The sequence below is a fragment of the Calliphora vicina genome, chromosome 3 (genome assembly GCF_958450345.1).
Source record: "Calliphora vicina chromosome 3, idCalVici1.1, whole genome shotgun sequence".
Lineage (NCBI taxonomy): Eukaryota > Metazoa > Arthropoda > Insecta > Diptera > Calliphoridae > Calliphora > Calliphora vicina.
This window is the reverse complement of record NC_088782.1, coordinates 20,365,612-20,392,237: the sequence shown is the minus strand read 5'-3', so window position 1 is coordinate 20,392,237 and position 26,626 is coordinate 20,365,612. Positions and strand designations below refer to the sequence as shown.

Below are 26,626 nucleotides of genomic sequence, written 5' to 3'. Positions count from 1 at the left end.
TAGCAAAAACAAAATGTTTAACACAATAAAAAACATCTATAAAAACATGATGATTATAAACACAGATATTTATACTTGCGTCTATCTGAAATGTTTTTAAGACAAGTGATCTGAAAGTGAAAAAAAATCTTTAGTATTAGTTTCTTTTGTTTTGTACATTTACGTTTCTTGTATACTTTTCTTGTTCAATAAGTTATTGACCTCTCTCTATGTTTATTCTATTTGTTTCTTTATTAGTTAATATAAGAATTGATTACAATTACATTTCCGGTTGCATGTTTGAAATGTTTTTTTTTTTTTTGTTTTTTTAATTTAGTATAAGATATTTTCTTTATTGATTAGTTTTGTGAAAATTCCCAAGAAATTTCTTTCTGTTCTAATTAGATTTTAATAGACAACATTTGGTATTCCAGTGAGGTGTTGTACAATCATGGGATTTCGTTTGAGGATGGAATTTGGTTTGAAATATGGCAAGAAGTCAGTAAGTTAAATTAAATTATGAGAAACTTGTTGCTAATGTTGTTTATGAATAAATAGGAAGTTTTGTTAAATAATAATGCAAGAAAATATTAAATGTTTGAATAAGGATAAGGAAATGTAAGACTTTTCTGTAAGATTGTTCAAAGGAAATGTCATACATTCATATTTAAATATTGGGTGAATGACTTAAAACTGAGGGATTTTTTTTAAATTTTTAGCTTTTATTTTGAAACATTTGTACAATATAAATTTATTCAAAGTATTGTCCATTGTTAGCTATGACCTTTTCTCATCTTTCTTGCAACATATGGATTCCGAGCCAAAAAACTGCTCATCTTTTGAAGCCAAGAACGAATCAAGCCAATATCGGATACTTTGTGCCAAAGTGAAGCGTATCCCAGAGAGAGAGCGTTCTGCATCGATCGATGCAAATAGTAGTCGGACGGGGCCCGGCCTGAACTATAAAGCGGGCATGGCAAAACTACCCAATCACTTCATTCTAAATAGTTTTCAACAGGTTTAGCTACATACATGTGGCCGAGCGTTGTTACGGTGGAATCTTGCGGTTTCATGTCTGGGCGTTTTTAATCCAAACGTATCATTTGCATTCGGTACAGGTTCCCTGTGATGGTCTGATCAGATTTCAGCACCTCATAATAGACAGGACTCCTTTGCTCCCACCAAATACAGAGCAGTACCTTAGCATCATTTCGGACATGCAAAATCGTATTTCAAAGTCTCTCGGCTTCAATTATAGTACCCGATTTCCCAACTTTTGGATGAATCCTGCTGCTCGCAAACATTTTCAAATTGTTGCTTGAATAGCACCCAATAGCACCCAATGATTTTGCAAGCTCTTGTTGAGGTCGACAACAATCTTCATGTAGCAATGCCTCCAATATTTAGTCTATAAACTTTTTTTGCTGACCTGGTCTTCAAACTTTTTTGTCTTCCGTCTCAAAATCACCACTTCTGAACCGCACAATCCATCTCTCGTACGTTGAAAACGTAGGAACATATTCTCCATAAGCTTTGGTGAGGAATTGGCGTGCTTCAGCGGCACTTTTTCTCAAATTAAGGAAGTAAAGCAAAACTTGCCGCATATGACGCTTTGTTGGCACAAAGTTCGACATTTTTGAAGCAAAAAACTTTGTTGTTTACACTGTAATGTTCAATAACTACGTGAGAATAAAAAATAAAAGATTTGTAAATCCCGCATTCTTAAGTCATACATCCAATACAATAGAGCCATATTCAAGCAACACATTTGTATGGGTAAAGGGAAAAATCATGAAAGGACAGAGCTTGTCCTTTTATCATGGGAATAACGTGTGCACAATGTCAATGTATTATCTGCAATATACAATATTTAATGAAAATTGCAAAAATTTTTTGGAAAATATAAACTTTTTTGGAGGTTGTCTTACATAACTCTGGTTCTACTTGACCGATTTTGTTTTAAAATATCATTCCTCTAAGTCTTTCTCTTTATGTGCTATTGTGCCTTCAGCAGACAGGTAGACGGATCATCTTAGAATTTTACAAGGACCCAGAATGTGTGTATACTATGAATATTTCAATGTATTATAAATGGAATAACAAAACCAATATATTTCTCTTATTTTTGGTGGTGGGTATTAAAAATTACAAATATGTTAAAGGTGCGCTTCGCCACCCCAATTAGAAGAAGAAAATAGTACTATTAAGTCTCCCTTTGTGAATCTAAATGTAAATGTCTAATTTCATATTTATGGGTCCATTATTATAGAAAATGCTAAAGAAAGTTACCATTCAGAATTAATTTTTTACCATGTGTGCTTAATTTTAATTTTGTATAGCATTTTCTATATTATTAACTAATTCTGTTTCTAAAACACTTAATGTTTAATAAATTATCACAAAACCGAAACCGATCGGTTTTCAATCTTTTAAAACCGAAACCGCGGTTTTGAAATTCTTCGGTTTTTTGGAAACTCTACTTCCATTATTATAGAAAATTTAATTTTCACTCACTTAGGACCATTTCATATTTCTATGTCCATTATTACAGAAAATTCAAAAAGTACTATTAGAATATATAAAAGTACCAAAAAGCCCCACTTGTGGTTTCCCACTCACTCGGGTCCATATAAGCTTAATTTTATGCCTTTAGCTTCATTGGTGAAGAAATTACAAAAAGTACCATTCGAATAAAGAAAAAGTACCAAAAAGTCTAATCCTAGAATTCTCACTCACTTAGGAACATATACGCTTAATTTCATGATTCTAAATCCATTGTTACAGAAAATTAAAAAAAGTACCATTATAATAAAGAAAAAGTACCATGAAGTATCCGCTTGAATTTTCACTCACTTAGGACCATATATGCTTAATTTCATATCTCTAGGTCCAATAATACAGAAAATTCAAAAAGTACCATTAGAATTTATAAAAAGTACCAAAAAGCAGCCACCTGTGGATTCCCACACACTCGGGCCCATGTAAGCTTTATTTCATGTTTCTAGGTTCATTGGTGAAGAAATTACAAAAAGTACCATTCGAATAAAGAAAAAGTAACAAAAAATCTCCCCCTAGAATTCTCACTCACTTAGGACCATATATGCTTAATTTCATGTTTGTTATAGAAAATTCAAAAAGTACCATTAGAAGAATAAAAAAGTACCTATAGTTCAGTTCTCAGATTTTGGTACCTAAATATTATCCCCTATTTTTAATACTAACTTCACTCAGATACATATCAGCTAACTTTAATGACGATAAGTGAAATAATTTAAAATATTAAAAAAGTACCATTAGGAGAAAAGTACCAATTTTCCTTTTCCTCCTTGAACACCTCTCAAGTTTGAAATTTAAAAATAAACCATTTTGCCTAAATTGTTTATGCTACAGGCATGTCTCAAAAGAATAAAATCTGTGTTAATGTGCCCAAGAAAAATATGTTTTAAAAAAAGTACCAAACTGTTTACCCGGATTTCGCCCAATATCCTTGGCACTCGAGCTCCTAATAACACCCTGTTAGTTAATTTTTGTATGAATCCAGGAACCAATGTTAAAAAAAAAATTATCAAAATTGGCTTAATAATTTCAAATAAAATTTATTTTCCCGATGTTATCTCCTTTTTGGTACCTTTTTCATCCCCATTGCGGTGGTAAAATTTTATTCTGTGTCTGTGTCGTTGTGGGAGCTCATAATAAAATATTCGTATTTCTATATCAAATTATAGAAAAACATATTTTATGAAAAAGTACTAAAAATAAACTCAATTTTTATCCCTTAAGGATTCGAATTTCTAAAAAGTACCAAACTTATATTTTTTATTTTTTGATGAGTAAAGAATACGATTTAAAATTTGTTTCTATGTTTATTAGTTTAAAAGATACATAGGGTGCCAAAAAAGTACCAAAATACAGTTTTTACCCGTTTTATCCCTTAAAAGGTTTGAATTTCGAAAAAGTACGAAACACCTATCAGCTTATTTTTTAAATGGAGTAACATGCCATTTTAATTTTTTTTGTATCTTTATTAGATTTGAAGATATAAGGTTACCGAATTTACCCTTTTTTACCCCCAAACGTTCGAATTCCCAAAAATCCCTTCTTAGTGGATCGTTTTGGGGAGGGAGGAACCCACAGTTAAAATTTCATGATTCTAGCTTCAGTCGTCTGGGCTGTGGGATGATGAATCAGTCAGTCAGTCAGTAACGTTACTCTTTTATATATATAGATTAATTCAACAATGAATGATTATATTCAAAGAAAAGCCTTTGAATGAAGCTAAGCAATATGTTTTGTTGGAAATAAGGAATTAATTCTATAAGGAATGAATTTTCTTAGGAATTAAGGCTATGAATTAATGTGTAATGAATTATTTAATGGAATAGTTAAGAGATGATAGTATGAGGACACCTAAACTCTCTACTATATTCGAGCAAAAAAATGTCGATGGAGACTCGATTAGTTTAGGAGTTATAAAGAAAAACTTTATTAAAAAGAATTTAAACAAATAGAAATATAATCAATTTTAATTTATATTGTAAAAAAAAACTCAGGTGCTTGAATTTTTATATGAATTTATATGAAAAAACGTACTTTTAATAACGTTTTTCTTTATAACACCTGAACTAATTGAGTCTCCATAGAAATTTTTTGATTCTGAAATTTTAATTAAGAATAAAAGAGATTTGCTAAATAGGCCACTATTTGGCTTAAGGATAACTGATTTTAACTTTTTTTTTATTAAACATACTTATAACATATTTAGATATATTTTAGAGAAAAACTGAAAGTTACAAATAAAATGGTAAGTAGTTTTTTTTTCGAATAAAAAACAATTTGTTTTCTTTATTTTCTCATACAACAGATTAATTAACTCTTCTACAGAAACTCATAGCATAGCATAACATAACTTAATAAATTCTCACTCTTATACATTCTCAACTTAAATATTCTGTTTAAAAATTTTATTCAGTATTTTTATTTTAGCTTCATGATAAGTTTTTCTTATATCTCTGTCTATATGTTTATTTTGGAGACACATACACTGCGTATAAGTTCAATAATCGTACTTTAAAACACACACACATGATGATGATACGCAGAGACCACGGCATACATGTTAACATTTCTACATAGATGTGGCTACTTTTGCTATTTTAGCCATGTTAATGAAATACTTCAGCAGCAAAAATATGTTATAAACCTCAGTTAACGGCGCCACTTCAAGCAGTTTGTCTTAGTACGTTGTCAAGTAAAGTTCTGCTCTTTCATTGCCAAAGAAAGGGGTTTGTCTTCAAACAAAAAAATAAAATAAATAAATTGAGAAAGAAATTAACAAGTGCAGAAAGTTATTAAGAATAGCAGCAGTTAAACAATAATTTATTTACTTGTATGAAAAAAGGACTTATTGTGACATTAACTAAAAAATACTTGAATAAAATACAAGAAAAATGAAAATAATTATAGTAAGTGTTAATAAAAAATAACAACCAATAATTTAATATAATTTCTAAAGAAATTAATAAACAATTTCTAAACACTTAACCAAAAAAAAGAAAAGAAAAAAACTCACATGGATTTAATGTAATAAACCATAAAATATTAATAATGGCTAAAAAAACTGTCCATAAAAGACAATAATTAATTATAGTTTAATGTCGTGTTTTACAGCATGTTTGTGTCTAAGCTCTTTTGTTTTAACACTTTGAAACCCTTAACAAAATTAAAAAAAAAAACATGCTAACAGCCAGAGTTCGAATTGTTTAAACCTAAAAGTGAAAAATATAAATTGTGTTTATTATTCCCAATTATTTATGCAAATATTTCTATTATCTATTTTTACCTTAAACCCAAAAAAAAAGAAGAAAAAAACGTTGAAAATGTTGAAGAAGTCAATATTGAAATATTAATTATGGAAATAGATATTAATATCTAAATATCTCTAATAGAGACTGTAAAGTTTAAAAGATGAATTTAGTATTAATAGTGTAAATTAAATAAAACTGAAACGCTTTCACATTCCGAGCATAGTTTGTCTTGTTAAATCATTGTTTTTGTTAGTATTTAGTGAGAGCCTATTATTGGGATATTTTTTGAAAAAAAAAAATAATCATTAAATCATTAAATCATTAAATTAAACCTTTTCAATCGTTTCAATACAGATAATAAAAAATAACCATATATTCTGGGAAAAAGTGTATTTTTAACACAAAAGGCCTTAATATGAAATATTCATGCTTTTTAAACTCAAACAAGTAAGAATGTTATATTAGGCCGTGCCAAATCTTGAATACCCACCATAAGTATGGGACAATAACATATTTTTCTGAGGGTTATATGAGAGGTAGGCTCAATTATTGATCGATCCTCAATTATGAATCGATCCTCACAAAAATTGCTAGAAAGATTTAGGTTCTTATAAAACTTGTATATCAAAGTTTATCACGATAATAATTATTATAAGACAATTATATATGGGGACTAAGGACAAATTTTGCCCGATTTTCAGATTACCATACTTTTTTTAAAGTACTTAACTAATTTGTACAACATATTATCAGAATTGTCTCATAAACTATGAGTCATAATCAACAAATTTATGATTGCTCAAACTGTATTCGAGGAAACATTTGTATTGGGGATAGGTGATATCAGCAGGTGGTATCACCAACTAACCTTGTCAACAGAGAGTATTTGTGGAAAATTCGTTTGGGCCCTATCGTGTTTTCAAAAGATTGTCTTAGAATCTTATGAGGACCCAGAATATAAACTCATAATAGTTACGGTCGCTTTTTAAAAATATTCAGGTTTTCTTAAAAATGCGGGATTTTTTAAAATTTTTAGCTTTTATTTTGAAAGATTTGTGCAATATAAATTTATTCAAAGTATTGGCCATTGCTAGCTTAGACCTTTTCCTATCTTTCTGGCAACATATGGATTCCGAGCCAAAATAACTTCTTATCTCTTGAGTCCAAGAACGAATCAAGCCAATATCGGATACTCGGTTCCAAAGTGATGAGTATCCCAGAGAGAGCATTCTGCATCGATCGACACAAATAGTCGGACGGGGCACGGTCTGGACTATAAAGCTGGTGTGGCATTTCTATTTCTCTCAACTACAATACAGAAATAGTGTTGCTAATATAATAAAAAAAAGCAAATCAAATTAGTTTTAATTAATTTTTTTACTTAATTAAGAGAAGTTTCTGATAACCATATTGAAATAAATTAATAACAAGTACATAATTAATTATAACCATATATATATATTTACTCAATATAATTGTTTCAATCTTAATTACTTTGAAATTTTGTACGGTTATTTTTTATTAAAGTGGCACCACTGAATTATAAATCAGCTGTTTACTTTGTAGCTGTCGCCTTTAAAATGATTCAGTAGCTGCCACACGACTACAACTGTAACCAGCAGAATTTGTGTTCGTGTAGTCGTGTAGCCTGTTGTCTTGAATGTGTTTAATGCATAATGACTACAATTCTGGGTATTCAATCTTTTTTGGCTGGCCTAGGCAATCTATGTCTTCCGTGTCAAAATCATCATAGACATACAAATATCTAACAATTACCATTAGTGCTCAACATCAGTACCACCAATATTTGTACTTATTTCTTCCTGGTTTTCATAAATGGCTAGAAACGGACTTTAGCTTGAATAGAAAAAACTATTTTACCTGAGTTGATTTGAGGATAGTTGATAGTTTGGAAGTCTGGAGCTTGTAAATTTGATTTCTGCCTCTATCTGTTGGATTACAACGGCATGTGATATTCTACAATTCCCTAAGAAAATAATGTTTGAATCAAATTTTCGTTTGTATTGTAAATAAAATTTGTTTTTGCTTTTTAAAATGTTTTCAAAAGTTTTGCATTTTTATTAATGCAAGTATACATTTCCAGAAACTTTATCACTTGTGAAATAATTGAATTTAACATCATGTAGTCTAACATGTCTTCTTTTATCTTCATAGACATTGTTTTCTATACCACCAGATATTTTAATCGTCCCCACAGTGCGGTGGTCAATAATATAATTAGTTACAACTAAATACTGTTTCCTTAAATAAATACATTATAATTAAACCGCACATTTTCCATTCAAATATAAAAAAATCAACAGCATCTTATAAAAACAAGTATTTACACATCAACCAATGATTCCACCGAACTTCAACTAATGGCATTTGGTAGAAGTTGGGGTTTAACAATAATAGGATGTAATTTATGATCACTTTAAATGGTACATTTTTGTGCAAACAAACGACATTAGTTTAACCTAAACTAGCTATGAGATGAAAATGAACACAGATCCCGGTATGAGAGCATAATGTATTAGTTACATAACTAACTAGTTCTAAAGAAACACTGCTGAGCTAGCACACTTTATTTTGAACCATAATTGAATATAAATTCGAATGCTTCTCATCGTTAGTAATCCAATGCAATATCATCATCATCATCATAATATTAATAGGCAAGTCGATTTCTTTAGAACCCTTTTACGCTCACATTATACATTAAATTTGGGCAAGAAATATATAATTTTAAAGGGATTTATTCACAGAAGTGCAGAATATATATTTTATTGAAATCGGTTCAGTTTTTTAGGAGTTATAAGCGTTTAAAGATGTTACTAACACATATGCAAAAACGTGTACATGTGAACCTTAAGCTAAAAAGTAAACAAAGCAATGCGTGTTTGTCCAATTTGTTGTTGTAAATAAATAAGAGAAACAATTAAACAGTTGATTGATTTCGCTCTGTTTTAAATGAGAGTTGTTATAGAAAACAAAGAAGAAGACTTTAGTAATTTAAATTCGCTTTAATAAATATATTTTGAAGGTGTTTTTTTATTTTCTAACTCCCATATGCATAAACAACTTTTAAATTTATCAAAGGTTTATAAAACAAAATTTCCATTCCAAATTTGTTTTATAAACATTTGACAAATTTAAAAAACTGTTTATGCATATGGGGGTAAATATGTAATTGTACATAAGTAAATAGTTATTTTATAATATGTGCAGAACTATAATTGTGACGATTTTCAACGGTTTATCACTGCATAAAGTTTAATGAAAAATGGGACGGGTCGCCTCCCATACAAAGTAAATAGTTATTTCTAAATATTTTGTGAACTATAATTGCAAAATTCTTCAAACTTAGTCTAAATATCTCTTTTATAATTTTGCATAGTTTCGCTGAAATTGTTCGGAATTGGCATAGTGGGCGTGGCACACCCTATACAAAGTATATAATTAATTTCGAATATCTGTAGAACTATAATTGTAAAAATGTTTAAACTTTTAGCGAATTAATTTCTTGCGGAGTGTAGCTTAATATAGACAGAATTAGATTAGAGGGCATAGCACCTCCCATACAGAGTAAATACTGATTTCGAATATCTGGGGAACCAAAATGGGAGGAAAAGGAGGTGAGTCACCTCCCATACAAAGTAATAATTGCAAGGTTCTTCAAACTTCGACCGCATAGCTCTCTTACCATTTTACACAGATTGGCTGAAAATGGTCGGGATTGCATTACTGGTTGTGGCACAAAGTAAATAATTAATTTTTAATATCTGGAGAACTATAATTCTAAAAGAATTTTAACTCTGTATCAATCAATTATTTTACACAGATTCTACGGAGGTTAGCTAAAAACTCATTTATTCCTGTTCCCTGTTCGAAGTTTAGTTAATCACCATCAGCTTAGTAGGAATGACCCCTCCCTTATAAAAGAAAGTTAAAGTAAAGCTTGATATTTACATAAAAGGTTTAAAAATGGGTGGAATCAGAGCAGTGGAGGTATCTCCCATATAAAATTTGTTAGTTATTTTCGAATATCAAGTGAACTGTAATTGAGAGATTCTCAAATTTTGTATGTGTTATTTTCGTATTTGCATAGAGAGAAATACGTACGAAACAAATAGAGAGAGAGCATTCGAAACAAATAGTAGTCAGACGGGCATGGTCTGGACTATCAAGCGGGTAAGGCAGAACCTCCCAAGCACTTCATTCTAAATAGTTTTTAACACGTAATCACTGTGATGGTCGGGCCAGATTTCAGCAGCTCATAATAGAAAAAATCCTGCAAATATAGAGCATTACTTTAGCGCAATGGATATTTGGCTTTGGTGTCGATTCGGCTGGTTGGCCGGGCTTCACGTATGATTTCTTATGCTTCGGGTTATCGTAATGGATCCATTTTTCATCACAAGTAATGATTCGCTTCAAAATCGATTTTCTTTTATGGCGTTCAAGCAGCATTTCAGACAAAATCGTTTTTCAAGGTATCTCTGCTTCAATTCGTATGGTACCCAATTTCCCTGCTTTTGGATGATTCTCGCAGCTTGCAAATGTTTTGAAACCGATGGAACATATTCACCATAAGCTTTGGTGAGCAATCGGTTTGCTTCAGTGGCACTTTTTTTCAAATTAAAGAAGTAAAGCAAAACTTCCCGCATATGTCGCTTTGTTGATGCAAAATTCAACAATTTTCGAAGCAAAAGAAAAGCTACAATCATGTGAATGATAACATAAACATATTATGGTTACTGCAATCATGTACATAATTGAATTTATTCCAAACCAAAACATTACGAATCGATGTATGAGAAATAATCTGTTTACTTAACGGCGGAATGCAATATAGTGAAATAAAAATCACGAAATATATTGGCAGGCGAAGATGTTAACAGTTCCACTGTTCACAATAGTTCCTTTCTGGGGAAAAACATTCTTTTGCTGTCACTGTGTTCCTAATCTTTGGCCGAGTGCAACACAATTAATTAACAATACCAATTGTCGTGGGAAAATACAAAGGTGACAATTTTTATTACACAATTCTTCTATTCTACAACTTTTCCATTAATCATAAACTTTATATTTAAAATAAACAATTATAAAAAGCATTTCTTATACATATAATTATTACCACTGTTTTTTTTTCAAATTTCTATCACTTGTTAAGAAATTATGCAAAAAATGCGGAAATTGCTTGATAAGAAAATTTTAAATTCCAAAGCATAATACAAATTATGAAATGAAAAGTTCTTGCTGTAGTGTAGAATGATTATGAAAATGACTATTAAGTATTTAAATAAAATAAAAGCCCAACTAATTAGCAATTCCATAAGGGTTACACACAAAAAGCAAATAAAGCATGGGCAAAGACGCAGTAAAAAACCCATTTAGGGAGTTATAAAAATGTGCGAAAAAACAACATGAACAATTAATCATAAGTGTATGAAATTATTTTAATAAAATTTAAATTTTTAGCACGTTCTTTAAGCTATTAAATTATTTAATAACTCATAAATTCCTAAAGCTATGAAAACCATGAGGGAGTGCTGAAAAAATGGGACAGTGGCATGATTAAAGGTAGAAGATTTCAAACATCTCAAATTTCAAATAGTTTCTAAACACTAATCGTATGACAGTATTTATTTAATCATAGTAAAAGTTTAGATTTTAAACAAGATTTATAACAAGATTTATTATATTAATTTCAAGCTTTAAAAGTAACGTTATAGAATAAATACATAGAAGGGAAGCAGAGAGAAATATCAATGAAAAATATTGATAAAAATTACTCTATTCACAGATATAAATGATACAATAGCAAATTACATGGCAATACATTCTCATGAATTAGGTTTTTGACAACTGACTTAGAATTTTGTTTCTGAGTTTTCTATCTAGTTGTCATCTATGAATAACGGTATAATTTCAAAAATGTCAACAAAAATTTATGAGTTTTTAAGACAATATAAAATGTGTTTTTTAATTTTAATTTCATTCATAAGCTTTTATTGTTGCTCAAAATAATTTAAGATCAATTTACACTTTTATCATATTCTATTCATATATTCATATGATTTGCTTTGTTTTTTTTTCGGCTGTGAACTTTTGATTTGTCATAACGATTTGGTTCGCAGCCACACTTATGCCATACAGTACCACAGGGTCAATGATCTGAAATTTTTTTTATTTTTTTTTTCTCATTTCATACTAAAAAATCAATTTATTTAACTTGGGTCTCTTTTAATTTGTTTCTTCATTTATGAAACGTCATTTATATTTATTTAAGTTTTTTATTTATGGTAAGATTGTTTGTTTTGTCTGTGAAAATAAATATGTACACAGTTTTTATTTAAACGTTTTTTTTTGGTGTTTGTGGGTTGAGATAAATAAACAATTTGTTTTTTAAATAACAATTATTATTATTGGCTTATTAACTACATATGGTTAGAACTAATAACTCTAACATTACTCAAAAGGGAAGGTTCAGTATTGAACAGAAGTGATAATTTGTAAGATAAAATTAAGAGAAATTGTCACCATTTCTTAACTATGACTTAATCATAATATTTTAAAACATTTCATTCATACCATTTCTTGTCTAAACAAAAATTTCTCTCGACTAAAATTTAAGTCGACAAATATCCACCATAATTCATCGTTATGTTAATTGTGTCAATTTCACTTTATATAAATATTTATTATTGAGTTTTTTGCTATTTCAGAATGCAGAAAAAAAAACTAAAGTTAAACAATAAATTATACACTCTATTTGTTTTAAATTAAAACAAAGCTTTATATATTTTTGATAAAACAAATTTAAAAAAAATATATATTTTTATTCCCTACACCACCAGGGAGGGTATATTGGGTATTAGAGTAAACCAAACTGCTCATAATCAATTTCTGAATCGATTAAGCGATATCCTTCCTTCCGTCTGTCCGTCCATATAAACTTTGTAATCAAACTTTGTAAAAATAATTCGACAAAATTTGGCCCAAACTTTTATATTGCCCAAAGAACTAAGACTATTGAATTTGGTTGGAATCGGTTCATTATTTCTCCTAGCCCCCATACAACTGCCCTATCAGAAAATAGTTAAGCTCTCATAAATATCTTAATTATAAACATATCCAAACCAAATTCAGTAGAAATAAGTTTTATATAGGCTGAATTCGTACAATATTCCATAGCACCATTCTCAAAAAATTAATTAATGTGCATAAATCTGTGAAATATGTTAGCATCCAAATAAAATTCAACACAAATATGTTTCATATATACGAAAATCATCTCACACAATTTTGTGACGATCGGTCCATAATTAGTCATAGCTCCCATATAAGGCCCACTTTCGAAATTCAATTTATCGAGCATAAATATCTAAAAAATGTTGGTATTCAAATAAGATTCAATACAAATAAGTTTCATATCAAAATAAAACTGTAATAATTACTTATTTTGGTTATTAGTAGGGATCGAATAATTAAACATTCTGATTAATCAATATACTGATTAATCAATATTTCTTATTAACCGAAACTATGATTAATCAATTAATTTGAATTTTTTATATTTCAAATTTGAATATTTTTGTTTAAAAAAATTATAAAAAAAAAAAAAAATTAAAAAAATTTTACACAAAATTTAAATTATTCTTTGCTATGAAAAATCAAAACCAAAATGATTGAATTAATTCTGGGTATGAATAATCAAAATGTTTGATTTGATGGAATAATTGTTTAATCAGGATGTTAGATTAATCGATTAATCTTAGAAGTGGTGAGTTTGACACGGAAGACAAAAATCGCCCAGGCCAGCCAAAAAAGGTTAAAGACCAAGAATTGGTTTCATTACTCCATGAAGATTGTTGTCAAACTCAACAAGAGCTTGCAAAATCATTGGGAACTACTCATGCAGCGATTTCAAAACATTTTCTAACAGCAGGATTCATCCTAAAGCAGGGAAATTGGGTGCCATACGAATTGAAACTGAACGACCTAGAAATACGATTTTGCATGTCCGAAATGAATACTGTAAAAGAAAATCATTTTTGCACCAAATCATTACTTGCGATGAAAAATTAATTCATTACGATAACCCGAAGCGTAAGAGATCGTATGTGAAGCCCGGCCAATCATCTGAATCGATACCAAAGCCAAATATCCATGGCGCTAAGGTAATGCTCTGTATTTGGTGGGAGCAAATTGGTCTTATCTCTTATGAGCAGCTGCAATTACATGGAACATGTATCTAACGCAACTGATTCGTTTGAAGCGAGTATGCGGCCAGACTTGAAACCGTAATGTACCATCATGACAACGCTCAGCCACCTGTTGCAATAGCTGTTAAAAAGTATTTAGAATGAAGTGGTTGGGAAGTTTTACCTCACCCACTTTATAGTCCGGACCATGTCCCGTAAAGCAACTATTTGTTTTGATTGGTGCAGAACGCTCTCTCTCTATCTCTGGAATACGCTTCACTTTGAAACATAGTATCCGATATTGGCTTGATTAATTCTTGACCTCAAAAGATGAGCAGTTTTTCTGGATCGGAATCCATAGATATGTTGCTAGAAAGATGGGAAAAGGTCATAGCTAACAATGGACAATACTTTGAATACATTTATATTGTACAAATGTTTAAAAATTAAAGCTAAAAATTTTAAATAAATCTTAAACCATTTAATAAAAAATTCTCCAATAAATTCATTAAACATTCAAATATTTGCATATCACTCGGTATTTATCCACTTTTTCGGGAAATCCTCAGATTAAAGATTTTATAGTTGCTTCCATTACCTTTTTGGACGAGGTGGTCCACTATCGCTTAAAATCCGACATGTCCTGGGATAGCCTTCCTGTGTTTATTAACTATTTTTTAAACCAAAGCCCAAAACATTTCCACATGCCGAAGTACTAGACCGTTGGTACCCAAACACTACCGCGGGGTAGTTATGTTATTCTCACTAATACATACACAATACGAATGCTCTCAGTAAAAACACAAAGTGAACTCAAAACAAAAACAATTTCATAAAATTTTTTCAGTGCAAAGCACACGCATTCCATTTGTGTACTCTTTTATTTTTTCACTACTACATATGCATTTTAAGCACTCTCTCGTTGGCCACCACTGTTCTAGACAGTTTGCCGGAAGTTGTGACAAGTCTGCCAGTACATAAGTTCCATCATCCATCACACAATTGTTTTTATAAAATTTTACCTCAATTTGTTCGCTCGTTCTTTTGCTTCGAAGTTCTTCACCGCATTGCGATCTGGAACCTTCTGAACCTTACACGACTTCAACACAGCATTAGCTTTGGCTCCCGAAGGAGTTGTTCGACTTATTTTACCTTACCAATATCTGTTAGACCTTTTTCTTCCTGATCAAGGTTTCCTTTAAATTTTTAAGGCTTCATTATACTACTTAATGGCTTTAGAAACCGCGCGACGATGAACCTTTAGATCTTTTGCTATTTTTTTGAAAGTCTATATTGAATTTTTTGGAAAATTTTTAAATATATTTTTTTTTTAATTTTAAAAATTTGTAACGAGAAAGCAAGAGAGTGTTAAAAGTGACAGTTCGTAGATAGAGAACATAATAAAAAATATCAATATAAAAAATATGTTTAAAACATATTGTTCCAAATGTAAACTAAACTAAAATGTTCAAAAATTAATATAATTTACAAGTTTTACAAAGAAAAGAAGTAAAATAACACAAAACAAACATATAAAATTGATTTATAATAAAATACAACTTTTTTTTACAAATTGTTGTTCGCGTACTTTTTTTTGGTTATTTTTCAGATTGAGAGTAATTTATTTTTAGGAGTGTATAAGTTTTTTTTGACTCACTTTAGCAATACTAATGAATGATTTCCGAAATACAAATAGAAAATTCTGAAATACAAACTTTTGAAATTCAATTAGAGGCCGCTTTTTTATTTTTCCTAAAAATACAAAATCACCCAACTTAAGTGTTTTTGTACTCTCTTGTTTACTTCGGGCCAAATATCGCATTTCGTAGAGTCTGGGGAAAGTGTTTAGTAGGCATTTTCTGGCATCAGAGTGAGTGTGGAATACTGAAAACGAAGCAATAAATTAAAAGCGTCACACTTATGAGTCATGAAAGAGCTTTGTAAAGATTAAAGATATATTTTCTCCAAAAGAAACTCAATAATTATGATTTCAAAGTGACTAACAAAATTTCTAACAGAGCACCAGCAAACGTTATAGATACTAATCCAGCTGATTGTTTGACAGCCAAATATTAATGTGTTTATAAAAAATAATCCCCTAGTCCGGGGTAAATCTTTGATTTCTGCAAAAATACCACCACAGTGCAGCTTATTATTATTTTTTATCTAAAAAAAACAACTAAAATTTCTTCCGCTTAAATTCAAAGTTAAAAAATAATCAATCACGGATTAGTTTTGTTAACATTTCTATCAACAGAAATGTCACTAGCAAAACAAAAAAAAAGCGAAATCTATTATTAAAATTCTATGCAAAAAAAAAAACAAAAATCTACTCACACTTTTTCCTCGTAATAAAATAATGAAATAAAAAAAATAAAAAAAAAATACTTGACCGCATTTCTAGAAAGCTGTGCCAGAATCATGTACAAACCAACAGACAGAGACGCACATGCAAATGATCCAACATAGGGAGGAGAGAGGAGGGCCAGGAGAGGACGGATCTTATTTTACATGCAAAAGAAGAAAAAAAACATGTTGTCACTTCAATTCTAAATGCTGAAATCTTTCTTCTTTCAATTATACATTCATACCATTTCATTTAACTATTAACGAGATCTTTTGTATTGATGGCAAGTAAACGAGTGAGTGAGCCAGATTGTTGCTGTTGGGGATTTATTTTATTTTTTTTTTACAAAATTTTAAAGCGTCAAGTGAGTTACGGAATATTAATGAAGTCGAAATACAAGAACTTGAACTTTCATTTTGGTTTTGTTTTTTTTTTTTTTGTTCAAAGTTGGTTCGTAAACTTTTACTTAAACGTTTTATACATATGTATAAACATATGTAAAAAAACAAATAACAAGTTCTGTTGTCTGCTTAATTTATTTGTTTCATTTCATTTCTTTCTTTTGTAAAATTGTTTAAACTCTCATAACAATTTAAAGAAGTTTTAAAGCAACCGAATAGCTTTAGGTCTTTATAATACTTATGCAATGTCCAACTATTAATGAGTGTGGTTTTACTTTCATATGCTGAACAAAATAAAGATTAGTTTAGAAAACAAAAAAAGAAAAAGTTATTAATTTTGTTACTTAATTTTCTTTTATTATAGTTAACCTTACTATTTGGCCTGCTGGGTTATACAATCTCTAAGCCCTTGGATTCTAAAGATGCCACTGAAACTTTGGTAGAGTAAGTATCTAAAACAAACAAATAAATTGGTATTATTTAACAAAAACCAAACTAAACTAAGCTTTTAACTAATTTTCTTTAAACTAAGCTTTTTAATTCTTTAAACAATTTTCATCTGTTTCCGTTACATGTTTAAAATATTTAAATAATATAATAAGTGCATGTATGTGTGTGTGTTATATTATAATAATAAAACTAATAATTTAAATTAGTTTTAATAATTGATTTATGTTTATTTAAAAGTAACAATAAGTGCTTTTAATTATTTAACTGCTTCCCAAAAGCTCATTTATGAGACATGTTGTTTGTTGCAGATCAGCTGCTTAAAAGCTTAATTATTTGTTTGCTCTATTTATGTAGCTTTCACTGCGACTAGTATTTTATTATAGAATCAGGGCAGCTTTATTTATGGCTGAATAAAAGCTTTGTTGTTATTTACATAGGCCCATAATCATAGTCAAACACTAAAGTCGGTTCTTTTTAAAAACAACTTTAAATTAAAAACCCGCTTTATATTATTTCCCAACTATAGTCAAAATTAAAGTATGTTTTAAATTGAACCGACTTTAACTGGGTGCCACCTCAAATGTAGAAAATGTTTTCATACAATATACAACAAAATACAGACAAGTGGCACCGCTGAACAGCTGACATTAGAAAATTAAAACAAAAAGGTAAACAATAAAAGTCACCGGGACAACTAAAGAAAAAAGTTTTTTGTGGTTGACAAATGGAAAAGATAAGATTAGTATCATATTTAGAATATTTTGGTACTAATTTTATTGATAACTGTTCAATAATTGCAAAATCTCTGCCAAATTCTTGTAATTTAATTTTGTTTACTTTTTGCCGAACTTTTTTACATGGCGAAGAACAGCTGATGCTGTTGTTAAATGAGTTAATAACAGCTTCAGCTAGTTTTATATTTACAGTCGACTTTAACGTCAAAAATATACTTTAACTTGTCTATGGTAGACCTAAAGTCCACTCTTAAGTAAAGACGACTTTATTTCTATTAAAATATACTTTATTTCTGACTATGATTATGGGCCATACTGTTCAAATATTTGACAAAATAAGCTTAATAAGCTTTTAGAAAAAATATTTATTAAATTGAATTAAAATTAAAAAAAACTATCTACTAAAAATAAAAAAGAACTTGCAAAGCATTAGCTTTTAGTGGTTTATTACAAAAGTTTAGAAAAAAAGTAATGTTGCTGAATGTCTGACTGACTAATTTATTATCAACCAGACAAACCGGCCAAAGTTGTAGATCCCAGTAAATAATTTCATTAAAAACACATGGATATAAAATTTGAAGTACATATATTTTTCGTAAATGAAATAATTATCAAACACATAGTTGGTACTTTTTGAAAATTCGTAAACAACTGCAAATGGCTTGCCACACAAGAAACTTCTTGGGGAATTTTGTTAGTTTTTTATCCGGTATTGCTCTCGAACATTATCTTGACCATCAGCCACATAAAAATCTTAATCCGGAAGTTGTGAAAAGTCTGCCAGTACGTAAGTTTCATCATCCATCACACAACAGGTGTATTTTTATACCCTTCACCATGAGTGGCAAGGGTATAAATAAGTTTGTCATTCCGTTTGTAATTTCCACATTTTTCATTTGCGACCTCATAAAGTATATATATTCTGGATCGTTATAGATAGCGGAATCGATATAGCCATGTCCGTCTGTCCGTATGTGTGTTGAAATCACCTTTCCGAAGCCCCCAAATAACTTACATACACGATTCATACATCAATATCTCCGAAATTCTTCCGGCTCGGTCGCTATTTAAAATCGAGAAAATCGGTCCACAAATGGCTGAGATATAAGGAAAAAACTAGGACAACCTCGATTTTTGACCTATTTTTGACCTATATCTGGATTACTAAGTCATTAATATAGACAATATGGATATCTAATGATAGATATTTCAAAGACCTTTGCAACGACGTATATAAGACCATAGTAAGTTGGACATACAATGGGTCAAAATCGAAAAAAAATATTTTTTAACCCGAATTTTTTTTTGCATCAAAAAAAATTTTTTTTTTTCATAAATTCTTTTTCCAAAAAAATTAATTAAAGAAATTTAAAAAAAAAAAATTTTAAAAATTTTAAAACATTAAAAAAAATTTTGATTTTGTTTAAATAAAAATATTTAAAAAAAAATATTTTTAAGTATAATTTGGTGAAGGGTATATAAGATTCGTCACAGGCGAATATAGCTCTCTTACTTGTTTTTTATAAAATTTGAACTTGCTCGTTCTTTTGCTTCTCAGTTCTTTACCGCATCGCGATCTGGAGCTTTATACGACTTCAACCCAGCATTAGCTTTGGCTCTGCACACTGCTTTTTTTCTAATATAAGTGTTTTGTGCTCTTCGAAAAAGTGGTTCGTCTTCTTTTGCCTTACCAATATCTGTTACGTCTTTCTTTCTTTCTTACTGATCCAGGTCTTTTTTCAATGTTCAAGACGTATAATGGTTTTTGAAACAGGACGTCGATGAACCTTCAAAACTTTTGCTATTTTTTGGAGAGCCCAAATTGGATTTTTTTGAAAAGTTTTAATTATTTTTTCACCTACATTTTATTCGGCGATTGATTTAGAAAAGATAATATCTCACATATTTATACTCTACACCACCATAGCGGGGAGGGTATTATGCGTTTGTGCACATGTTTGTAACGCCCAAAAATATTAGTCTAACACCCACCTTAACCTTCGCTTTACCAAAGGTTTTTTATGTACATGGTTTACCAATACCCACCCGGGTGACACTACTATAACACTACACTTTTATAAATATATGCGACGAATGAAATTTTAAAAAATTTAAAAAACCTTATAAAAAGTTTAAAATGTTTCTATTAAATTCTATAGAACCTTAAAATTTGTTCAGTGAGTATAAATTTCATTTAAATCGAAACAAAATTAAAAAAAATATTAAACCAATAAAAACGATGTGGTCACCCGGGTGGGTATTGGTAAAGCGAAGGTTAAAGTATACCGATCGACTTAGAATCACTTTCTGAGTCGATTAAACGATGTCCGTCTGGTCGGCTTGCTGGCTGGCTGTCCATGTAAACCTTGTGCGCAGAGTACAGGTCGCAATTTTGAAGATATTTCGATCAAATTTGGTACATATTATTGGATATACTGGCTGAAATCGGTCCATTATTTCACCTATCCCCCATACAAATGTCCTTCCGAAATTGGACTTTATCGGTCATAAATGTTTAATTTATAAATGTATCTCCACAAATTGCGCTTTAAATTAGTTTTATATACACAAAATTCATGTCACCAAATTTTGTTACGATCGGTCCATAATTAGTAATAGCCGCCATATAGACCCGCTTCCGAAAATCACTTTAACGTGCATAAATCGCTTAAAAATGTTGGTATACTAACAAAATTCATGGTCATAGCCCCCATATAAGGGCCACTTCCGAAAATCACTCAAAAATATAAATTATTGAAATTTTAAAAGAAAAATGTTTTTGCGCTTTTACTTAGTGTAGGGTATTATATGGTCGGGCTTGACCGACCATACTTTCCTACTTGTTTTAAAAGCCTAAAGTAATTAAAAAAATAATAATTTGTTGGACCAATGATACGTTAAGACGTTAATATCAGAGTTAAATAAGACATTACCACGTATAGTGGAGGAATATATAATAAATATATAGGAAATTAATTTCTAAACCGATAGTCCGATCTTAACTCTTCGTTAGTCGCAACTAATCTGGTTGTTAGATGCAAAAATTTTTGTTTAAACACCCTAAATTTTAAGCTATTTTTGAAAAAAATATATTTTTACTGCAATTTTGTTACTCTTTTAAAAAGTTAAAAGATTATTTTCAAACGCCACGTTTTTTTTATTGATATCAATTTGATACATTGCTACTAGTCTTGATTGAAAATTATTGCGACTAACGGAGGGTTAAAAATATTGCTCAAGGCTATAGAAGAGGTGTAGCTGAATTAAAGTTTTGAATTTTCACATTAAATAGCAAGGGAAGGCGGAGTGTCAAGGCCCACGTTTAAAAATCTTCGATCCGATTTGAATGATGGCTTAAAAATGCGGGATTTTTTCAAATGTTTACTTTTATTTTGAAACAGTTGTACAATATAAATTTATTCAAAGTATTGCCTATTATTAGCTATGACCTTTTCCCATCTTTTTGGCAACATAATGATTCCGAGACAAGAGAACTGCTCATATATTACGGGCAATATCGTATATTCTGTTCCAAAGTGAAGCGTATCCCAGAGAGAGCATTTTGCATTGGCAAAGTCTGGCCTATAAGGCGGGTGGGGCAAAACTTCCCCTACTTCATTATAAATAGTTTTTAACAGGTGTTGCAATATGTTGCCGAGTGTTGTCATGATGGTTCATGTCCGGCCTCATATTCTGTGCATTTTTCTGTCAATGTTCAGGTTTGGTCAGATTTCGGCAGCTCCTAATAGATAGGACCCTTTTGCTCCCACCAAATACAGAGCGCCGTGGATATTTGGCGTAGCTGTAGATTCAGCTGGTTGACCAGGCTTAACATACGATATCTTACACTTCTAGTTATCATAATGGACCCATTTTTAATCGCAAGTAATGATTCGGTGCAAATTTTCTTTTATAGCGATCAAACATCATTTCGGATATGCAAAGTCGTATTTCGTCTGCTTTCGGATGAATCCTGATGCTTGCAAACGTTTTGAAATTGCTGCTTGAGTAGCTCCCAATGATTTTTCAAACTCTCGTTGAGTTTTACAACAATCTTCATGGAGTAATGCCTCCATTTCTTGGTCTTAAAACGTTTTTGGCTGGCCTGGGCGATGTATGACTTCCGTGTCAAACTCACCACTTCTGAACCGAACAAGCCATCTCTCGCACATTGAAGCCGGTGGAACGCATTCACATTCACCATAAGCTTTGGTGAGCAATCAGTGTGCTTCAGCGGTAATTATTCTAAATTAAAGAAGAAAATTTAAACTTCCCTCATATGATGCTTTGTTTGAGTAAAAATAAAAGATGAGTACCCTTCAAAACGCATTTTAAAGACAAAAACCGCATTCAAAAGATCGCCATCTGTTCTGAATACCGCGTTAACACCCAATAATATATTTTTTATCACTGCATTGCCGACTACGCCATTACCAAACATCAATATGAAGCTAATTACTGCGAGTTATGTATTTTTAAGACATTAATGAGACTAGTGGATAATATAAGCAATTCAAATCGAACAAAGACTGTCTAATTCTGAAAACTTTATAGAATATTGCAGTAGTTTTCTTAATTTACTCACCCCTATCGCGAATCAAAATTTCATATGAAATATTGTTACGTTTTAACCTTTTCTAAACGTTTGGTTTATTTCCTTTAAATAAACCGGATACTTTTGATTGCAAATAAAAGCCGTTTAGTAGTTTGAAAATGGTAACAACTCTTTATTTATTCAAATGTACAACAACAGAATTAAATAGTCATTCAATGTTTTTTATACACGTTTGTAAATTCGCAGAAATACAGACACAATTTATAATGTACACGAATTTACTTGAAAAACACAACACACTTTAAGGCACTCAGTTGATGTTTATTCGAAAGGCGTCTCTGATAAACTGACTCACGACTGCAACCTCTGCCAATATTTATAACACTGCCATCTGCACTCTAGATTGCTCTTTAACTGTCAAAGTTCGAATATTCTAGATCTTACTAATACATACGCCATCTGTGGTGTACTTTCTACAATGTTCTTTAACTGAATATTCGAATTCAAACAGCGTTGCCAACTTACGATCAAATCAACTGAAAGCTTTTATTTAATAATGCCCACAGATATGTTACAGTTTGCTATTACAGCACTGTTATTTGAAAGCATTATGCTACTTTTAAATCAGCCCTTAAAATCGTTATATTTGAATTCAAGTACAATTTCGTAACAATATGTTCCCTTTTCCTTTATTCGTTCATCAACTTTGTTCACGTGAAAAAATTCCCCATGTTGAGGAATTTTTAGATGGAATTTTGTAAACAATAAACAGCTGTTTCGAACAAAATCAACTATTGTGAATGAAAAGTTCATGGAGAATTTCACGATAGCAATTACCCTTCGAGTGAAATGGATATTTCATGGGAACAAAATTTCACATGTTATTGCCGATAGGGGTGATTATTTTAATGTCTATTAATGTTATAACGCTTTTACTCCTTTGGGAGTGTTATAATGACATGCCATAGATCTAAAAATATAACTACATATATCTATAACCTAAACTATATATTTTTGCAGCTCTAACTATCATGTTCTGGTTTTGGTACAAGAAAGATTTTAGAATTGAAATTATGTGTTTACCAAGGTAACCAATCTAAGTAGTTGAAAACTTTTTATTGTATTCTAGGTATGAGTTTAAAAAAATTATGAATATTTTTTGAAATTTTTGCCAAATATGGAAGGATAGCATACAATTTGAAGTAAATATATTAAGGCAATACATTTTTTAATATTTAACTTTATATTATAAAGCATAAATATCTTTTAATTATAATTGTATACACAGGCTTTTATTTCAGCATAAAGCTAAAGCTTTAGAGCTTTTAAAAAGCTTTTAATATATGTAATTATCTAAAAAAACTTTGTCAAATTAAAATCATTATTAAAATGGCATGCTTTCATTTCACATTAACTTTTTTAAAAGTTTTAAAAATTTACTATAAAAACTTTTAGAAAGCTGAGCTTTAATCATTTGAATTATATAAATGTAACTACATACCTTAGACTATTACCTAAACCTAAAACAAAACATTACTTCACCATCTCGTTTGCAGAATTGAAAAACAAAGACTTATTAAATTTCCCGAAGATCTCGAACAGCCGAGCATGGTGGAGGGCAATGAAAAACGCGATGAGGCCAAACGTATTTTGCAAGAAATTGAAAAAATTAATCAAGCTTTAGGCTATGTTAAAAAGCAATCCGATCAATCACGCTCTCCCGCAATCTTGGACTCATCACAGTATCTCTTTCCCAATACGGGGGGCTATCAACCGTTTCATGTACAAAGTCCTCAAGTAATGGGTGTTAATGGTGAAACTTTATTATTGCCCTCCATAAGATCAGTGAAATTGGAATCGGCTTACTATAACAAAGCCAGTGAATACAATGCACCACCCACAAAAAAATCACAAAAACAAAAGGTATCAAAACCTCAAAATCCCTTATATTTCAAGCCACAGCGGGTAGAGTTGGCGGCACCACAAACAAAGGCCGAACAGAAACTATTGCCCACCCATTTCGTAATACCCGTCAGATTATACAAACAAAATAAACAGCAATATTTGGAAAAACATAATCCTCAAGAGTACAAAATTAAAGGTTATAAAATTGTGGGCGATATTGATCATTTCTATGGTAAAACTAAATTGAATAAGACCTCTGCCGCAGCTGGCAGTAAGGTGAAATCTTCATCTACACCAAAATATCATTTGTTCTTTTTGCCCGAAGAAATTACAGCTAAAAGCTCGTCAAAGAACATAAAGGCTGCTGATGTTAGCTCTAAGGAGAATACCTCGCGGGAAGAAAAGGTGACCCACAACAATAGACCATACAAAGTGCAAACGAATACTCAAGCTATAACCACAGGTAATACAATAAATGCCACCAGTTCAGCACAAGTCGTTAGGAAACGTTTGGGTGCAAAACCTCAAAAGGGCAATAGCAATTCTGTAGTTTCGGCCAGTACAGTGGTTAAAGTACAGCCCACAGCTAATGGCAATGGACTGCAACTGCAACAGCAACCACAGCAACAACAAGGGCAACAACAACAGCAGCAACAACAGCAGCTGCAACAACAACAGCAACAACAGCAACAACAACAGCAACAACAACAGCAGCAACAACAACATTATGAAAAACCTACTGGTGCCCAACAAATCACACAACTCATCCAACCACCCGAAGCAACCCCAGCTTATCAGAAACCCAACATCAATCAAAATAATAAAAACCCCACTAGACCCTTGTTGAATATCCAAAACAATAATAATAACAATAACATCAAACGTCCTCTCTTGGAGTTGCAACAAAATATCAACAACATCAATAACGCCACCACAAATGCCATTAAGACGGCTTTTCAAAATATTTTCCGACTACCCTTTCGCCCACAAGACCCAACTAAACCGGTAACTGCTACCGAATATACACCCATTGAAACACTGCCTCTGCAAAGTCCACAACTACTACCACCACCACAACAGCAACAACAACAGCAATATTATACAGGCCCCAATTCACAATCACCACCACAAGGACCACCCCATTACTTTTACGGCAACGATAATTTCCAAAATGATCACTTAGACTCCGATTACAAATGGGACGATGAAAATGTCAGTATCGATTCATCGAATCCTGATGACCAAGACAGTTACGGTAATAGCCAAGAATCGGGCGAACCAGAGGAAAAGAAAATTTTCAGCAATTTATTGAAACACAAACAGGAGTCACAAAGAGAGGCTCTCAAACAGGGCGGCATTATTATACAAAGACTTAAGGTACGCAAGGGAGGTATTGCCATAGCCGGACCGGGTGGTGTAGCTACAGCTGGTAGTGGTGGCACTGCCATCGTAGGTCCTGGTGGTTATGCTCTTACCCATCCCAGAAGTTTGACAATAGCCGGTCCAGGCGCCAAAGTTATTGCTATACCTTCCAATGTTGATCTGAAAGATGCTTTGCAGCGAACTAATTTAGACACACAAATGTTTCCGCGTGAGGGACGTATAGTGGCTACGGGACCTACGGTCTACTATGCTCCACCTACTGGGGATTATGTAGAGATTTAAGTAGCCGTATTAGTTTTTAAAAAGGGGGGCTTCGAAGAAGAATTTGTATTTTTTCTATTTCTTAAATTCGAAGTATTATTTAAGTTTTTTTCTTTTTTGACTTTTTAATTTGTATTTTTAATTAAATTTAAGTAGTGGGTATTTATCGTAGAGTATTTAGGAGTAAGTTAAGTGGTTTGTTGAAAAATCAGAGAATGAGTCTTATATATGAGCAAACTTTGTTAAACTTTTTATAAGCTTTAAGAGAAATTGTGAAATAATCCCAACAAACAAAAGCTTTAAATGTAATTCCGATAATATTTATATTAAGCTTTAATAGACAGTTATGTCTATATAAATTTAATACAATTTAAAACAAAATTCATAAAAATTTAAATAAAAATTTAATATTTTGAAAGCTTTCATGCTGTTTTAAAAACTTTAAAAACAATGTAAAATAAAAGCATTGAAATTTTAATATTTGAAATAAAAGTCTCACGCCCAAGTCTGGTTATGTGTTAACTAATAGTTATACTGTCGGTTAAAACAACAGACTTCGTTTTAGTTGGAGTTAAACTTTAAATTTTGAAAATATTA

At 30.9% G+C, this 26,626-nt stretch overlaps 1 protein-coding gene across 1 annotated transcript; it reads left to right on the top strand.

Annotated features, from left to right (window-relative positions):
- The first annotated feature begins 430 nt into the window (after positions 1 to 430).
- On the top strand, positions 431 to 26,142 carry LOC135954195 (ras-interacting protein RIP3-like). Its single transcript, XM_065504273.1, has 3 exons — positions 431 to 481; positions 17,106 to 17,185; positions 24,037 to 26,142. The coding sequence occupies exons 1-3, from the start codon at positions 431 to 433 to the stop codon at positions 26,048 to 26,050; spliced, it is 2,145 nt and encodes a 714-aa protein (XP_065360345.1). The 3' UTR covers positions 26,051 to 26,142.
- Positions 26,143 to 26,626: the final 484 nt, after the last annotated feature.

Bases quoted from the DNA above. Each gene is read 5' to 3' on its own strand.
- LOC135954195 (XM_065504273.1), top strand. From the start codon at position 431: ATGGGATTTCGTTTGAGGATGGAATTTGGTTTGAAATATGGCAAGAAG. The intron at 482-17,105 runs GTAAGTTAAATT...CTTTTATTATAG, and splicing joins TGAAATATGGCAAGAAGTCA to TTAACCTTACTATTTGGCCT. The intron at 17,186-24,036 runs GTAAGTATCTAA...TCTCGTTTGCAG, and splicing joins GCCACTGAAACTTTGGTAGA to AATTGAAAAACAAAGACTTA.